The sequence below is a fragment of the Chiloscyllium plagiosum genome, unplaced genomic scaffold (assembly GCF_037043375.1).
Source record: "Chiloscyllium plagiosum isolate Xiang-an unplaced genomic scaffold, Cpla_swu_hap1 HiC_scaffold_31, whole genome shotgun sequence".
Lineage (NCBI taxonomy): Eukaryota > Metazoa > Chordata > Chondrichthyes > Orectolobiformes > Hemiscylliidae > Chiloscyllium > Chiloscyllium plagiosum.
In genome coordinates, this window is record NW_028270169.1 from 31746497 (window position 1) to 31764710 (window position 18214).

Here is an 18214-nt window from a genome sequence, read left to right on the forward strand (position 1 = left end):
GTACCCAAGAACTCTGTGGGAAGCTAGAGCAGTGATTGCTGGGCCTCTTGCTGAGATATTTGTATCATCGATAGTCACAGGTGAGGTGCCGGACGACTGGAGGTTGGCAAACGTGGTGCCACTATTTAAGAAGGGCGGTAAGGACAAGCCAGGGAACTATAGATCAGTGAGCCTAATGTCAGTGGTGGGCAAGTTGTTGGAGGGAATTCTGAGGGACAGGATGTTCATGTATTTGGAAAGGCAAGGACTGATTCGGGATAGTCAACATGGCTTTGTGCATGGGAATTAATGTCTCACAAATGTGATTGAGTTTTTTGAAGAAGTAACAAAGAGGATTGATGAGGGCAGAGCGGTAGATGTGATCTATATGGACTTCAGTAAGGTGTTCGACAAGGTTCCCCATGAGAGACTGATTAGCAAGGTTAGATCTCATGGAATACAGGGAGAACTAGTCATTTGGATACAGAACTGGCTCAAAGTTAGAAGACAGAGGGTGGTGGAGGGTTGTTTTTCAGACTGGAGGCCTGTGACCAGTGAAGTGCCACAAGGATCGGTGCTGGGTCCTCTACTTTTTGTCATTTACATAAATGATTTGGATGCGAGCATAAGAGGTACAGTTAGTAAGTTTGCAGATGACACCAAAATTGGAGGTGTAGTGGACAGCGAAGAGGGTTACCTCAGATTACAACAGGATCTTGACCAGATGGGTCAATGGGCTGAGAAGTGGAGATGGGGTTTAATTCGAATAAATGCGAGGTGCTGCATTTTGGGAAAGCAAATCTTAGCAGGACTTATACAGTTAATGGCAAGGTCCTAGGGAGTGTTGCTGAACAAAGAGACCTTGGAGTGCAGGTACATCTCTATGACTCTAAGAGATAGCATTACCACCGTAAGGCTACCTATTTCCAGGTAGCTTCAAATTTTGACTGTCTTTCAGGTTCTGTTCCCTCACAAGATTCAAATTGAGATTAAGCTTCACCTACCTTCCACACTTTCATGATGAAGTGGTATTTTACTTTGCTTACAGTACAGGTTAAGCTAACTACCATTTCCTTTGGCTGTTGTTCTTTTGTGAGCTGCAAACTACCCACACTGCTAATTCCAAGCTGCTACTAACTCTCAGCAAATATCCAGATAAATTGAAAGCAAATAATGCCCCAACACTCCACCGATCACCATGGTGACATAGTCAGCTCTGGAGTGTGCTCTTACTAACCTTTAGATTAATTATCTATTATTTACAATTTTTTTCTGTGATCTGAGGAAATAAATGGACTTACAACCTTTCAGGGGTATTGAATATTTTCAAAACACAAAATGTCTGCAGAATGCACTGCGGCACAAGGAAAGCAGACATAATGCCACAGGCTTTCTGTTTTAAAAAAAAAGCCTATTGGCTGCTTTCTGATCTTACCTTTCTAGCTGTGAGCCTCTTAATTCAACATGATCCCAACCTTTTAAGGGTGATAGATTGCAAATTTGTATTAATTGCATTAATCCTATTTTCTATAGTCATGACTTTAATTCCTAAAACCAAAAGCTATTCTTCAAAACACAGTGAACCATGAACGAGAGACTTGCAGCAATCACCTGAGTCCTAAATATGTATATAATCTACAGAAATATCTACAGGAAGATATTTTTGGAATAAAACATGCTGGATGTGTTCCTAATTATCCTCTTGCCCAATTTGTAGTTAATGCCACATATGATGAGAAGTTTTATCACCTCACAACCAGTGGCAAAAAAAGAAGATAGGCTTATTGAGCTCATAATATTTTGAGAGAAAACTTCTGATTGTTGCTGTGTTTGCAACACCTTTCTAATTCTTGCTCTTCTGGAAGGTGTTGTCTCCTTACTTCAAAATAGTCCTTTAGATGCTAGTTGATTTCCACTGCATTAAAGCTCGCGCTCCAAATTCATGAGATTTACTAGCGATTCTCTGCAGGCTATTGAGGCTGAACTGTTTATTGCAGCTGCGTGTGTTCTTCTTAGAACATAGAACATTGCAGCACAGTACAGGCCCTGGCCCTCGATATTTTGCCGACCTGTGAAAATAATTTGATGCCCATATAACCTACAGTGTTCCATTATTATCCATATGTATATCCAACGCCCATTTAAATGTCCTTTAACATCAGTGAGTGTACTGCTGTTGCAGGCAAGCCTAATACTCTCTGAGTTAAGAAACTACCCCTAATATCTGTCCTAAATCTCTCAATTTAAAGCTGTGTCCCCTCATGTTAGCCTTCACCATCCAAGGAAAAAGGCTGTCATTGTCCACCCTATCTAATCCTCTGATGATCTTATAGGTCTCTGTTAAGTTACCTCTCAACCTTCTCTCCAATGAAAACAGCCTCAGTTCTCTCAGGCTTTCCATGTAAGACCTTCCTTCCATACCAGGCAACAGTCTTGTAAATCTCTTCTGATCCCTTTCCAAAGCTTCCACATCCTATAATGTGGTGACCAGAACTGCAGGCAATACTCCAGGTGCAGTGTTACCAGTGTTTTGTACAGCTGAAGCATGACCTCGTGGCTCCTAAACTCAATCCCCCTACCAATAACGCCAACACACCATGTGCTTTCTTAACAGCCCTATCAACCTGGGTGGCAACTTTCAGGGATTTATGCACCAAGACACTGAGATCTCTCTGTTCATCTACACTGCCAAGAATTTTACCATTAGCCCAATACTTGGCATTCCTCTTATTTCTTCTGAAGTGAACTACCTCACACTTTTCCACATTAAACTCCATTTGCCAGTTCTCAGCCCAGCTCTCCATCTTATCTATGTCCCTCTGTTACCCACAACATACTTCGGCACTATCCACAACTCTGCCTACTTTAGTGCCATCTGCAAATTTACTAACCCATCCTTCTACGCCCACATCCAGATCATTTATAAAAATGACAAACAGCAATGGCCCCAAAACAGCACACCGCTGGTAACTGAACTCCAGGATGAACATTTCTCATCAATCTCCACAATTTGTCTTCTTTCAGCTAGCCAATTTCTAATCCAAACAACTAAAATCACCTTCAATCCAGAAACTCCGTATTTTGTGCAATAGCTACTGTGTGGAACCTTATCCAGTCATCTGGCACTACTCCTCTCGACAATGATGACGTAAAGATGAAGCCAAAGGCTCTGCAATATCCTCCCTGGATTCCCAGAGAATCTGACCCCATCTGGCACAGGGGTCTTATCTATTTTCAGATCTTCCAAAATTTCTAAAACTTCCTCTTTGTCAACCTTAATCCCATATAATCTTGTAGCCTCCATCTCCGTATTCTCACTAACATTGCCCTTTTCCAATGTGAATACTGACGAAAAGTATTCATTAAGCGCTTCCCCCATGTCCTCAGATTCCACACACAACTTTCCATTATTATCTTTGATTGGCACTAATCTTACTATAGTCATTTAAAAAAAAAAATACTGATATAACTATAGAATGCCTTAGGGTTTTCCTTGATCCTATCTGCCAACAACTTCTCATGTCCCTTCCTGGCTCTTCTTAGCCCTCTGTTTAGATCTTTTCTGGCTAACTTATAACTTTCTCGCCTTCATGCCACACGTAAGTCTTCTTCTTCCTTTTGACAAGTGCTTCAACTTCTTTAGTAAATGATGGTTCCCTCTCTCGACAAATGTGAATGACCTCCACATTTCAAGTATGTCCATCCCCTACAGTTTTCTTCCCCAACCTAAATCTTGCCTAATCACATCATAATTGCCTTTCCCCCAGTTATACCTCTTTCCCTGCCTATTGCTATTGTAAATGTAACCGAATTATGGTCACTATTGCCAAAGTGCTCACCTACCTACAAATCTCCAGTACCAAATCCAATATGGCAGCACCCCTTGTTGGCCTGTCTACATTCTGTGTCAGAAAACTTTCAATGCACAAAGTGAACAAAAACTGACCAATCTAAATTACTTGAACTATAGTATTCCCAGTCAATATTGGGGAAGTTAAAGTTCCCCCATAGCAACTACCTATTACTCTCGCTCCTATTGAGAACCATCTTTGCTATCTATCCCTTCTTGTACATCCCTGGAACAATTCGGAGGCCTATAGAAAACTCCCAACATGGTGACCCCCCTCATTTCCTGTTTCTAATCTCAGCCCAAACTGCCTCAGTGGGTGAGTCCTCAAACATTCTCTCAGCTGTTGTAATACTCCCCTTGATTGACAATGCCTCTTCTACCCCCCCCCCGCCTTTTACCACCATCTCTGTTCTTGCTGAAATATCTAAGTCCCGGAATCTGTAACAACCATTCTGTCCCTCTTCTAGCCATGTCTCTGAAATGGCCACAACATCGAAATCCCCGGTACCAACCCATGCTGCAAGTTCACCCACCTTTATTCCTGATGCTCCTGGCATTGAAGTATACACATTTCAAACCAACATCCTGGTTGCTGGTGCCCTTTCATGACCCTGTAAACCTATCCCTGACCTCACTCCTCTCAACCTCCTGTACATTGGTTGCTTGAAGTTCACTTAATTGGTCCTAGCAGTAGTTTTTGGTTAATGATTGGGAGAGATCAAGAACTATAGCTAATTTCAGTTGCTTTTTCACTTTTCATAAGCCAGTATGATCAAGTAAATTGCAGTACTGCCTCCCAAACGAAGATCAGCCAGCAGAGCACCAACTCGTAATTTTTTAAAGCCAAGCCAGATCTATGTAGTTCAGTTCTTCCTATATTTATCATTGATAAAGTTTGATTCTGACTTTAGAAGTAGTGTACTTTCCTTACCTGTTTACAAAGCAAACCGAAGATGTTAATCGAGGTAAAATCTCACAGTAACTTCAAAAATTCATTTCTGGATTTCTCAAGATGAAAAAAGTTGCTAGAGCCGTTTATAGTAGATGGATCAAAAGAAGGTGAACACAAATACAGATTTTTTTTAATTGTAAGGCTAAATGATATGGATGGGGGGTGAATTAACGTTTTGGTTTCATCAAACATGGGAGAGTTAAAGCAAGTGTGGAACTGATGGTTAATAGAAAATTGGCTCAACATCCAGCAAAAACCACTTTTTGTCATCTTTGGTCAGCATTGCAATAAACACATCTTCACTTTTTCATTTCGTTAGAATGAGGAATGCTTGATTCTGAGAAAGAGAAGTGAATTTCATCTTTCATAATGAGTGCAAACATCTGTTGGTGTTGATCTTGGGAGTTTCATAAGTTCAATGTAGATGATTGTCTTACCAAGAAGAATTGGATGTTTTGTTGGCTGGGTTTCCTACTAGTACATCGTGCAGGTCAAATGTTTTTATTTTTAGTGTAATTTGTCCCTTATGTTCTACATTAAGACATTTTAAATTCAGGCAAAGAAACAGTATGATCATTTTAGGTACCTGAAAGCCACATCTCCAGCTCCAAGTTTATTTGTTGATCCCTTTTAGTTATATCTTAACTCCAACTCAGAATAATACTCAAACAAAAACAGAAATTGCTGGAGAAATTCAGCAAGCCTGGCAGCATCTATGCAGAGAAAACAAAGTTGATGTTTCAAGTCCAGTGACCCTTCTTCACTGGACTCAAAATGTTAACTCTGTTTCTTTTTTTTATGTAGAGTCACAGAGATGTACAGCATAGAAACAGACCGTTTGGTCCAACTTGTCTATGCTGACCACAGATGCTGACAGACTTGCTGAGTTTCTTTAATTTCTGCTTTTGGTTCAGATTCCAGCATCTGCAGTTCTTTGTTTTATATCAGAATATTACTCGCTGTACTAGTTTGATCATCCTCATTAGTTCATACACCAGCCGTCCTATACCTCCTTGGAAGAGTTTGCTGACAGGGGCAATTTATTGTTGTGGTCCCACCTAGAATCCTTACAACTGATATATGGAGGAGTCTTTTGTTTGAATGGGGACTTCAACTGAGACATCAGAATTGAAAAGTAATGTTGTATCTTTTTGGGCCACCCTCCAGGCCCCTAATCTCTAAACACAGTCAGTTCTGTCGTAACGTGTGTTTCTTTGAGCAATTGAAGAATTTAGACCATTATGTGTAGAATGCGAACTGTCCTTACCTACATTGACTATAGTCTGATTCTGGCCCCACTAGTTTAAATAGTGCAGCTATTGTGCAAACTGGACTATTGCATTTATTAGAACTGCCTGTATGTTGTGATGAAGGTTCTAATAAATTATCAAGTTTTGGAACTTTGGGTTCTCAAGTGGAGGTGAATGGGTTTTTGGTCTTCAGTTCTAAGAGGATGACTTTGTTGGAAATGTTATTTTTCATTGGGACAAAACAGCATTTCCAAGAAATGTGACTTAAGCTAAATGACTAAATAAATAAATTAATTGGTGAGATAATTTAAGTGTTTACTAAGTTGAGCTTTTATGATCGAGAAAAAGAGATGCCAGAGGACAGAAGCAGGGTCAGTTCTGAAGAAAAGATCTATACCAGCAAATGTACTGTTTGACAGCCTCAAAAATATTCAAAGTAACAGGAAAAAGGCCTGATTTTCTTTCCTTGGATTTCAATAAGAAAAATCAATGAACTAACTTGTGTTGGAGTATTTCAAGGAACAACAGAGAGAATCTCACATTGTGGATGTGCAGCGGGTTTTTGAAGGGAAACACTTGCAACCTCATCATCAGAATAAAATATTAAAATGTGAAGATAGGAGGGGTTGAATGTCTATAAAGGATATTTGCTGGGGAAGAGTTGAATCTTTCTGCTGTTCTTTATATTAAATTTTCTATTACTATAAAGCTTTGGTTTTTACTTTTCTATAATAATCTGGTGCTCTTTTGTTAAAAGTACATTGGCAGCCTTGTGTGAATACGTTTAGTGACTCATCACCAAGGTAAACAAATTGCAGAAATAAAACTAATGGCCTATCAAACTAAGTTTGTCTCTGGCCTGTGCTACCATCAGCTGGGGTCATAATATTGCAAAGACCAGATGCAGAGATCAGTGCTTTCTGCACTCTAATATTCTAACTTGCTTTTTTCTTTTTATGGAATTCTGTTACCAGATTTATTAAACCTAAAAACATAATGCAACATTTTTTGTATATTTTAGATCATGTGCCACTGATCTATGTCTCATGAAAAAGAGAATGAATAAATAATTAGTGCTGAGATTACAAGTTCAGTTCAACAATATTTTCAAGTGTGTTGCACGCTCACTTCAGCAGCACATACACTAAATGATATAGAGAGAACAAAGAAAAGTATTAATGGACCAATATCTGTAATGATATCCATTCTGTAAAAACAAACATTGTATATTAAAAAAGCTGGCTCTGAGGGAGCTGGACCAGTGTGAGAAAAAAATAAACAGGAGTGTCAGAAGTTAAAAAAAAAGGAGTGTCAGAGATTCTGTTCACTCTGAGAGCTGGCTCTGAGGGAGCTGGATTAGCGTCAAGGACTTTGTGTGTAAATGAAGCATGACTTAGTAACAGGATTTTAGCCTCTGTGGAGTTTTTTTTTATATAGGCCGTTGTCTAGCACTTTCTGTTTTTGTTTCAAATTTCCAGCATCTTCAGTTCCTATTGTTTACTTTCATTTGCTAGAGAAAAAATATAATAAAAAGAGTCCCTTCTTCCGTATATACGTTTGGGCCCGGGTGTCCTTGGAGAAGGAGCATGCGGTGTCTACTAACACCCTCAAGGTTTTCAGGGTGACGTAGGCACCACAGGTGTGGAGTGTTTTATCTCCCCCTCCGACCCTATTTTGATTTAAACCCTGACCCTCTTTCACTTTTGATCACTGAGCATTGCCCTTCGTTGAGGAGGGCACTGCTTGTCACTGGCCACTCAGGTTTTCCTTTCTTCCTGGTGGTGGAATATGAAAAAGATTTATGCACTTCTTGTTTTTCACTGTGTCTTACATCTACACCCACACATGAAAAAGGAAAGAAAAAAAAAATATAAAATAAGGAGATTCCCCTCTGGTGATGTCCAGGCCCGGGTGTCCCTGGAGAAGGAACACGCAGTGTATACGCACAACCTCGAGGTTTTCAGGGGGAGGTGGGCACTGCAGGGAGTGGAAGTGTTTTATTTCCCCCTCTATTTTTATTTAGTCCCTGCCCTCCCTTTCACCTTTTTGATCACTTAGCATTGCCCTTTGTTGAGAAGGACTCTGCCAGTCACTGGCTAGTCAGGTGTTTCCTTTCTTCCTGGTGTTGAAATATGAATAAAGTTTTCTGCGCTTTTCGTTTTTTTCACTGTGTCCTATATCTGCACACACACATTGGTGCTGGTGAAAATAAGCACTATAGCTGTTTGGCGGTAGTGTCGGGGTTTATTTGAAAATATATAATAAGGAGATTAGAATCTCCTCAGGTCAGGTGACTGATTCCAAACTGGCGGGCCTCTCAGCCAATGTACTGTGGGGGAAAGAGAGTTACCTTGACTGGGAGACATTGCCTTTGTTTTTCTTTTTTTTGTGCATGTTTTTGGTTTTCTGTCCTTTCATTAGGGGGACAAAAATCTTTAAAAATATGAAAAAATATAATAAGGTGATTAGAATCTCCTCAGGTCAGACAACTGACTCCAAGTTGGCTGGCCATAGTCAATGTGCTGTGGGGAGAAGTTCCTTTGACTAGGAGATATTGCCTTCTGTGTTTGTTCTCATTAAAAAAATAAAAAATATATAATCAGGAGATTAGAATCTCCTCAGTTCAGGCGACTGACTGAGCTGACTGGCCATAGCTAGTGTGTTGTGCACAAGTGAATAAAGACTGACTTGGTGACGGGATACCAGCCTCTGTACAGTTATTTCATTAAGCAAGTGGTTTTGTACTCTAGCAAAAGTACATGCTGACTATTTTATGATTCTATTTATAGAGTAATTGTTTCAACAAGTTCCACAAAGCTTCAGATCACTCTATATTAAATCGTACTCTTGAAGAAGTAAAAGCTTTTCTCATCAATGAAGAGGAGTTACACCAGTTCGATGACCTCACTAAAGTCAACCCAGTGACAACTGCCACAGGTAACTACTTAACTGGTTACTTATCTGATATATGCAGCATAGCTGTTTTTAAAATATTGGGTGTTTGAATATGATTCTGGTATTTTGTGCATTTTTAATGGTTAGACAAAGCACATGTTAAAGTGAGTGTGATTGCAGTTGACATTAACACTGCATTTGACTACATATGGTGTCAATACCTAGCACAAAGGAAGATGGTTGAGTTATTGTAGATCAGTCATCTCATCTCCAGGATATCTCAGCATGAATTCCATGGGGTAATGTCCAACTATGTTCAGCTGCTTCATTAATGAATTTTTCTTTATCATAAGATCAGAAGTAGGGACATGTACCAATAATTCACAATGTTCAGAACATTTGTGACTCCTCCGATACTGAAGTTGTCTATGTCCAAATGCAGTAAGACCTGGAGACAATGTCTAGGTTTGGGCTGGAAAATGGCAAATAACATTCATGCCACACAAGTGTCAAGCAATGGCCATCTCCGACAAGAAAGGATGTAACCATTGGCCCTTGCATTCAGTCGCAATACCGTCACTAAATCTCCCCCATCAATGCCCTGGGAGGTGACCAGAAATTGGACTGGCCTCGCTGTATAAATATTGTGTCATCAGAGGCTAGGAATCCTGCAACAAGCAATTCACCTTCAGATTCCCAAAGCTGTCCACAATCTACAAGGTACAAATCAAGATTGAGATGGAATACTCCCCATTTTCCTAGAGGAATGCAACTCCAGCAACATTCAGGAAGCTCAACACCATTTAGGACAAAGTAGCCCACTTGATTGGCGCCACATCGACAAATATTCACGCACTCACCACTGACAGACACTAGTAAAAGTGCACTATACGATGCATTGAAGAAATTATCAAGACTCCATAGACACTGCCATTCAAACCCGTGACCAAACCATCTACAAGGACAAGGGCACCAGTTGTGTTGGAACATCTCCACCTTCAAGTTCCCTTGGAGTCACGCCATCCTGACTTGGAAAAATATCGCTGTTCCTTCAGTGTTGCTGGCTCAAAATCTTGGAACTTACTCCGCACACCAAATTAACTACAGTGGTTCAGGAAGGCAGCTCACCACCATAATGACCTGGATGGCATTTGGGACTGATTAATAAATGCTGGCCCTGTCAGTGAAGTCTACTTCCAATGAATAAATTTAAAAAACATTGAGTGATGTTAAACTATCAATGTGAAATAAGATGTCACTGGAAATACATCTCCGTACCCGTTATGTTTAGTAAAATAACTCTGATTTAAAAAAAAGAGGTGCGTCTCCACCAAAAGTACATTTACAAGAATGGGCTGATTTGATGGATTTCAAGGGACGCTTCTCCCCATGTTCATTGTCCAAGGTTGAGGAATTATTACATTATTGTAGTCTGATTGTTCTAACTTTAAAAATGCCAAACAACATTCTGGTAGAGATGTTGGGTGAACATGGGGATCTAATGTTAAATGTACATATTCTTTACAAATATTGTATTATAATTAAAATAATTTTGATTAACAGATTACTGTACAAAACAAAATACAATAGATCATTCAGCATTACAGTATTCAAAAACCTGCATAAATTCATGTCCTCCTTCTGTCTCCTAGTTTTAAAATGCCTACAAGCAAGGTATGCGGCCGGTATATTTTATACCAGTGCTGGGTGTACACTGGTGGCTCTTAACCCATTCCAGCCTGTGCCTAACTTGTATTCCCTAGACATTATGAAGGCGTACCACTCTGCGTCTCGACCGCAGGTAACTCTAGTATAGAATTCTGCTTGGATGATAAAAGGGGTTTTGAAACAATTAATTAATTTAATGCTATTCTTGATAATTCTGTAACCTAGATAATCAAAATATTAACATCCTAATTGTGCCTAGTTTATTCTAACCATTTATTAAATATAACATACACTGTAGCTACACCACAAATTGACAGAGACTGCATAAAGTAGTCTTTAAAGTTAAGTAAATGAGAAAAAAAATCCCTCTGGTACCCTGGCTATATGGGTTGAGAATTTATGAAAAACTGCTTAATTAATTTATCTAATGATGGTTATGTGATCAGAAAACTAATTTTAATCTCTACACAGACACATTAGCAGCATCTAGTTTACATTTGTACTGGCTTAAACTTTCCAGCTTTACATCATTAATAATCAAATACGTTTTGCTGTTTTTGTTGCTTTTGTGCCTATATGGATAGATAAAACCTTTTGAGAGATTAAATCTTTGTTTTTTTAGGAATTGAAGCCGCACATCTTCACGATGGCTGAGGAAGCATTCAGGAATGTGCAAAGCCACGTTGAACCAGTTAACCAGTCACTTATAGTCAGTGGGGAGAGTGGTGCTGGAAAGGTAAGAACTCAGCATGTGAAATGTAGGAAGAATTAATAAATCTACCTTGTCCAGAAGGTAACTGCTGTGGTTATAGAAAACTATGAAAAGCACCTAATCATTAAAACTGATTAAAATAATAAGATTCCATTTAATTTTCTTTATTGATCTGTCTCTCCTTTTAATAATGAGGCACATTCATGAAACAGTTGAAGGGTGTGGTGCTGGAAAAGCATAACTGGTTAGGCAGCATTCGAGGAACAGGAGAGTTGACTCTCTTGTTCCTCAGATGCTGCCTGACTAGCTGTGCTTTTCCAGCACCACGCTCTTAACTTTGATCTCCAGCATCTGCAGTCCTCACTTTCTCCTACATTCATGAATCAGTAAGTTCAAAGCATTGTGTTATATTTTTCAGTAGTGGTTTAATGGCAAATCTTATTAAAACTGATGAAGTGGGAGATGGCACAGGGCAGGGTGACATTAGGCACACAGACACACAAGATGGCTGTTGAGTCATCAGTTGGCCACTTGACACATAAGATGGCCGCCGGTCCACAATATGGAGAGAGACAGCAGTGCAAATACAGACACTGCCTGGGGCCACCAGAATGCCAGCACAATGCAGTCACAGCCTAGTTGATTAATTTGTGGCGGATGGGGGAGAGAATACACGAGTAACGTAGACTGCCCACTGAAGTGTCTAGGTCCACCCAACACCTTTGATAGAAATGCTAACAGCTTGATACGGACTCAATACAAATTGCTCATGGCCAGGGCTGCAGTAATCGTCCTTCTCGGGAAGAGCAGTTAGCGCCTATTACTACGGCAATGGACTTCTATGCAGACATTGAAACTGACAATGTCTGTATTGAAACTAACAACAACCATGCTGAAATTAACAATGCTGCACTGGAACTGACTGCATGTGGTGGCACGGTGGCTCAACAGTTAGCACTGCTACCTCAGTCAGGCAACTGTCTGTGTGGAGTTTGCACATTCTCCCCGTGCCTGCGTGGGTTTCCTCCGGGTGCTCCTGTTTCCTCCCACCGTCCAAAGATGTGCAGGTCAGGTGAATTGGCCATGCTAAATTGCCCATAGTGTTAGGTGCATTAGTCCGAGGGAAATGTGTCTGGGTGAGTTACTTTTCGGAGGGTCAGTGTGTACTTGTTGGGCTGAAGGGCCTGTTTCCACACTAGGGAATCTAATCTAATCTGACAATGACTGTATCAAAACTATCAACGATTCTGCAATGATTGCCATAAGCAAATCATGTTACAAAGACAATAATCTCATCACTGACCTATTGTATCACAAGATGTATAAAAGTATCTTGACATACTCCATCAAGAAGAATTGCTGACCACTGTGCTGTTGGTGTCTTTCTCTCCCCGGATCTCTGATATTTCCTTGAACAATAAACTCTGTCATTGAACCCTGATTCTGACTCCGAGACTGGTGATTTTCCCCATAACACTGGTATTTTAAGAGCTCCAGGATTTGGGAACACACTTTTTCTGTTGAACTTAAAGGCAGCAAAATGAGCAAGATACAACCAAGTATACTTGCTTACTTGTTATGAATGACTAAGTTTAACAATGTGAAGATTGAACTTTTGTATCATACCTTTTGGTAATATTTTCCTTTTGCAGACCTGGACATCTCGGTGCCTTATGAACTACTTTGCCACAGTTGCTACCTCATCCATTTCTGTTAAGTGCCAGGAAAACGTGGAAAGAATAGAAAAGAGAGTATTAGACTCCAATCCTGTGATGGAGGCATTTGGTAACAAAGCTTTCTGCTTTTATGTCTATGCTTGAGTAATTAATCAAATATTTTGCCCTCTCAAACCAGTATTCACATCATATTGTACATATTAGCTAACCAACATACCAGTTTCTGCACAGCAAATTCTTTGATATGGCCAGTGTTGTCTGAGGTAATTTGAAATCACTAAATATTAGTGCTGCAGTGACCTTCACTCACCACTGGCAGTGCAGTCATTGTAATCAGTGTTTGTACCTCAGTATGAAATCATAGAATCCCTACAGTGCAGAAAGAGGCCATTCAGCTTATAAAATCAGTACTGACTCTCTGAAGATCATTCCACCCAGACCCACACCCCGTAGCCTCATAACCCTGCAATCCACCTAGCCTATACATCCCTGGACACCAAGGGCCAATTTGGCATGGCCAATCCACTTAACCTGCACACGTTCAGAATGTGGGAGGAAACTGGAGAACCTGGTAGAAACCCACAGACGTGGGGAGAATGTGCAAATTCCAAGGCTAGTTTCGAACGCAGGTCCCTGGAGCTGGGAAGCAACAGTACTAACCACTGTGTCACACTCCAGCAGGAATCATAACTGCAAATGAATTCAAGGATCTGAGATGTATCAGGGTCACATGCAACTGTGTGGTTGATCAAAGAAAACCTGTACTTCTGCATTGCTGCTTTCTTCCTCCTGTATAAAATTGAACAGAAACATCCATGGCAGTTTCCAAAATCAGAATTTAGTTTCCAACAATTGAAATACCACTTTAAATACTTGCATTCTTAGAAAAGCAAAATATTACTTGCTTTTATCATTAATTTAAATGGACAAGCCAAGCATATGACAGGTTCCTTGTGAAGGATTTGGGAATCCTCATTTGAGTTTGCTTACATTTTACTTCTGTGATATTTATCATACAAATTGGTAGTAGCTCATTCTGTGCAAGTGTGATTTAAGTTAATCAAAAGCCATCATTTTAGAAGTTCAAGAACTTCTGTAATGTTACAGAATAATCAGGAGATAGAACTATATGATCTGAAGAGATTTCAATCGTCGATTTATTTGAAATCAAAGGCTTTGTCAGTACTTTTTGAAAATGGGATTTAGACAGCGTGTCTTTTAGCAATCTATGTGCTAAAACTAATGGAGATCACAAAAGTTGTGTCCACGATTTATAATATGGTGAGTTACCATCTCAGCTGAACCATTTGAGCAGAACAAACAAGTGCTTCTCCAGTAGAATTTGTAAGAAAAATATTAACAAATCCCAGATTGACAATTCTGCACCACCTAGTGGGCTACTGTAGGAAATTACTGGTTTAAGTATTGGAACAGACCACATATACTCACTCTTGTGCTCAAATTAATAATAAGGTATGTCACAGAAAGAATGATAGATAGTTGGAGTTGGGGAACAGACAGGAAGAAAACAAAATGGGGAAAGAGGAAAAGTTATTTAAAAGAATGCTAATATTTGAATTCAACTAATCTTACATGTTAGGAAACCATATTTAGCTGTAATATTTTTTGGTTAAGTCTGGATTTATGTTTTAACATGCAGATAAAAGGACATGGGAAGCAAGTTAATGAAAGTATTGGAAGCCATTATGGATGAAAAGCTGCTTATTTGAATATATATCACTGCACAAAAATTGGCAATTAAACAAAAATAAGATCAAGAATTAAATACTAGAGAATTTTTGATGTTTTAAAAACAACTTTTGGAGGAATTTTGTCTTAAATAGAAAGTGCCAGATAACAGACACTGAGCTATAAGGAAGTATTAAGTCATTTTAGCTGGGATAGCAGAACATTTTCCATTGATTGGCTTCAGCCATCTAGATTTTAACTATGACCAGAGTTTGAACAACATGTAGGCCAGCTTGAGATACAGTCATAGAGATGTACAGCACAGAAACAGACCCTTCAGTCCAACTCGTCTGTGCCAACCAGATATCCTAAAATAATCTAGTCCCATTTGCACTTCGCCCATATCCCTCTAATGCTTCCTATTCATATAACCATCCAAATGCCTTTTGAATGTTGTAATTGTACCAGCCTCCACCACTTTCTCTGCAGCTCGTTCCATACACGCACCACCCTCTGTGGGAAAATGTTGTCCCTTAGGTGCCTTTTACCGTTTTTCCCTCTCATCCTAAACCTGTGCACTCTAGATCTGGACTCCCCCACCCAAAGAAAAAGACCTTGTCTATTTACCCTATCCATGTCTCTCATGATTTTATAAACCTGTATAAGGTCTCCCCTCAGCTTCTGATGCTCCAGGGAAAGTAGTCCCAGCCTATTCAGCCTCTGTCTATAGCTCAAATTCTCCAACCCTCGCAACATCCTTGTAAATCTTTTCTCAGCCTTTTCAAGTTTCAGAACATCCTTCCGATGGGAGGGAGACCAGATATTCAGTTAATGGTCTGATCTGCTGAGCGACATGGTTTTTGAGGCATAGCCTTCGCAATTGAAGGTGTTGAATTTGTGTACTGTTGGATATTTGAAATTCAACCTGCAATCAGTGATTTTTGAGGAAAATAAAGCCTTGCTCCATTTCTTTATGTTAAATTTACACATGAAACTGAAACTTGCTAAAGACAACATAAATGATGAAGTCATTGATTATCAACAGATTTACTCTTTCATAGGAAATGCTTGTACACTACGGAATCACAATAGCAGTCGATTTGGAAAATACATCCAATTGCAGTTCAACAGGTAGCTTTTTTTTTATAGGTCAGCTGTGTGTGCATTTATTCAATTTCTTAAAAATTGTTTTCAAAAAGCTAATACGTTTTGTGACTTAAGCCAATTATCTAGTGTCTGTTGATGCATGCTTATAATATAAATTTAGAATCACTGCCTCACCTGATAAATGGCAAATCACAATTACCACTTCCCTGATGCAGGTTAGTATTAGAAGATGCTGGGGATACTGGAACAAAGTTAGACCATTTCACCCTTTTATGTCTGCTTCATCATACACTGAGATTGTGACCTAACACTGATTATCTTTCCTTTTTCCCATGTCTCTTAAGACATTTTTAAAATCAAATATTTTATCACTCCCCACTGTAAATGTAAAAACTGGTGTATAGTTAAATTGCCATTTGTGGAAGAGAGTTCCAAGGCTCTACACCTTTTTGTGTGTAGAGGCATGTTCTAGTTTCACTCTTGAAAGTTATGGCTCATATCATTAACCTATGCCCGCATATCCTAGACTCCTAAGCCAGTACAAATTGTTTTCTCAATATACTCTATTTTTTCCCCTTATTATCTTGGCAACTTTGACCAAATCATCTCTTAACTTTCTAAATTCCAGGCAATAGTTAGGAATCTCTCCTCAATCTTAACTTTTGAAGTTGAGGTGTAATCTGCTAAATTCATGTTGTGCTCCCTCAAGGCACATATATCCTTCCTAAGGTGTGACCCACACCAATCAAGAAAGTTCACCGTTTGATCCTTTTCTGTGCTAAACTAACTGATCCATTTAGTTGGATGGAAATTGACTTCTTCTGCAAATGGGTCACTCTCTAGGTAGAACAGATCTTCATGAAATTACATTTTGGCAGAAATAATTTGAAGGCAGGATTTACTTTGGCCATGATTCCTTTGTAAAAATGTTTTCTGCTTAACATTGTTTCTTTTGAAGCTTGTGCATAAAGAATGATCACTTGGGAAGAATAAATTTTAGAATTTCTGTACGCAAAACAGCTTGTTAACTTATCCTAGGTACTGTATATACTGTGGAGTTAGGTAGCTGTGAACAGAAATTGAAGACCTTTCATAAAAACTTCATGAAATCACCAATAGTATTTTGCTTTTATTGAGGACACTGCTTATTTTAGTCCTTTCTTGTGCAGCCAAAACTTTTATAATTTTGTCCTCTTTTTTCCAGACAGTCAGTTCTAACAGTTGCTTGCTTTACTTTCCAGATCACAGCAACTGGAGGGAGCATCTGTGCAGACTTACCTTTTGGAGAAAACACGGGTTGCCAATCAAGCTCCTTTAGAAAGAAATTTTCACGTTTTTTATCAGGTGAGGCAGTGATTCTAAATAAAGGTGGTTTTCACATTTACTGGATACTAATGCAAGTTTGAATTTGTACTGAAGATGTTGGACATAGCAGGTTATTGGATCCAGGGTTCATAAACTGATAGAAGCATCAATTGAACTTGATATTAAACTTTGACAAAGCCAGTATGGATTTATGAAAAGCAAATCACACTTAACTAATCTGCTTGAGTTTTTTTGAGGATGTAACTAGTAAAATAGATAAGGGGGAAACAGTAGATGTGGAGTAGTTGGATTTTCAGAAGGCTTTTAATATAGTCCCTGAAGAGGTTAATGGGATGTGGGTGCTGCTGGCTTGTCAGCATTTGTTGCCCATCGCTAGTTGTCTTTAGATTTTAAAGGCAGCGATCATACTGAATGACAGAGCAGGATCGAAGGGCCAAATGGCCTACTACTTCTGATTTCCCTTTCTATACCACACTTCACACAATAAGCGAAAAGGAAAAATGTCAATTTTTGAAGTGGTGATTCTTGTTTGAGTGGTGCACACTTTTGAGACCTATGTTGATGCAATAAAAATAATATTTTGAAACCTTTAACAGAGATTCTTAGAGCATCTGTGGATCAAATAGAGAAATTAATGTTTCAGAATATTGATGATGTATTCACATCTACCCCATTAACTTATCTGTTTGCTCCACAAATATTGTCTGACTATCTGACTGTTTTCACTTTCTTCTGTTTTGATTCAGATTCGGTTTCCATTTTGATTTTTTCATACAAATTGATGATAATCTGCAATTGGTTTATTTTAAAACAACTGATTTAGGTTAATTTTGAAAGTTTATACTGGAACCTTGGAAATACACTAATATGTGAGGTTTTGGGTTGCAATTTCTTTTTATCAAAAAAGTTAATTTGTATTTGTCACTAATGCCAAACAAAGCCCACTTACAGATGGAAATATACTGTTATTTATAAAGATTCCGAGATTGACGCCATTTGCTATGTTTAAAACCAAGCTCACATGGTCTATGATATGTTCAAGTATTTGCATATCACTACCTGTAAACATTGATGGAAAAATTGACTTTTATTTTGGAATCTGTGCTTCTA

At 39.0% G+C, this 18214-nt stretch overlaps 1 protein-coding gene across 4 annotated transcripts in view; it reads left to right on the plus strand.

Annotated features, from left to right (window-relative positions):
• myo19 (myosin XIX) overlaps nt 1–18214 on the plus strand; it is a 65023-nt gene that overhangs the window by 14332 nt on the left and 32477 nt on the right. For 3 of the 4 annotated variants that reach the window (XM_043718561.2, XM_043718562.2, XM_087977401.1), the window contains exons 2-7: nt 8821–8968; nt 10579–10727; nt 11217–11330; nt 12959–13091; nt 15733–15802; nt 17020–17122. In XM_043718561.2, coding sequence (XP_043574496.2) covers nt 8821–8968; nt 10579–10727; nt 11217–11330; nt 12959–13091; nt 15733–15802; nt 17020–17122 — 717 coding nt within the window. The remainder of the gene's footprint in view (nt 1–8820; nt 8969–10578; nt 10728–11216; nt 11331–12958; nt 13092–15732; nt 15803–17019; nt 17123–18214) is intronic. The other variant, XM_087977402.1, reaches the window with a different exon arrangement.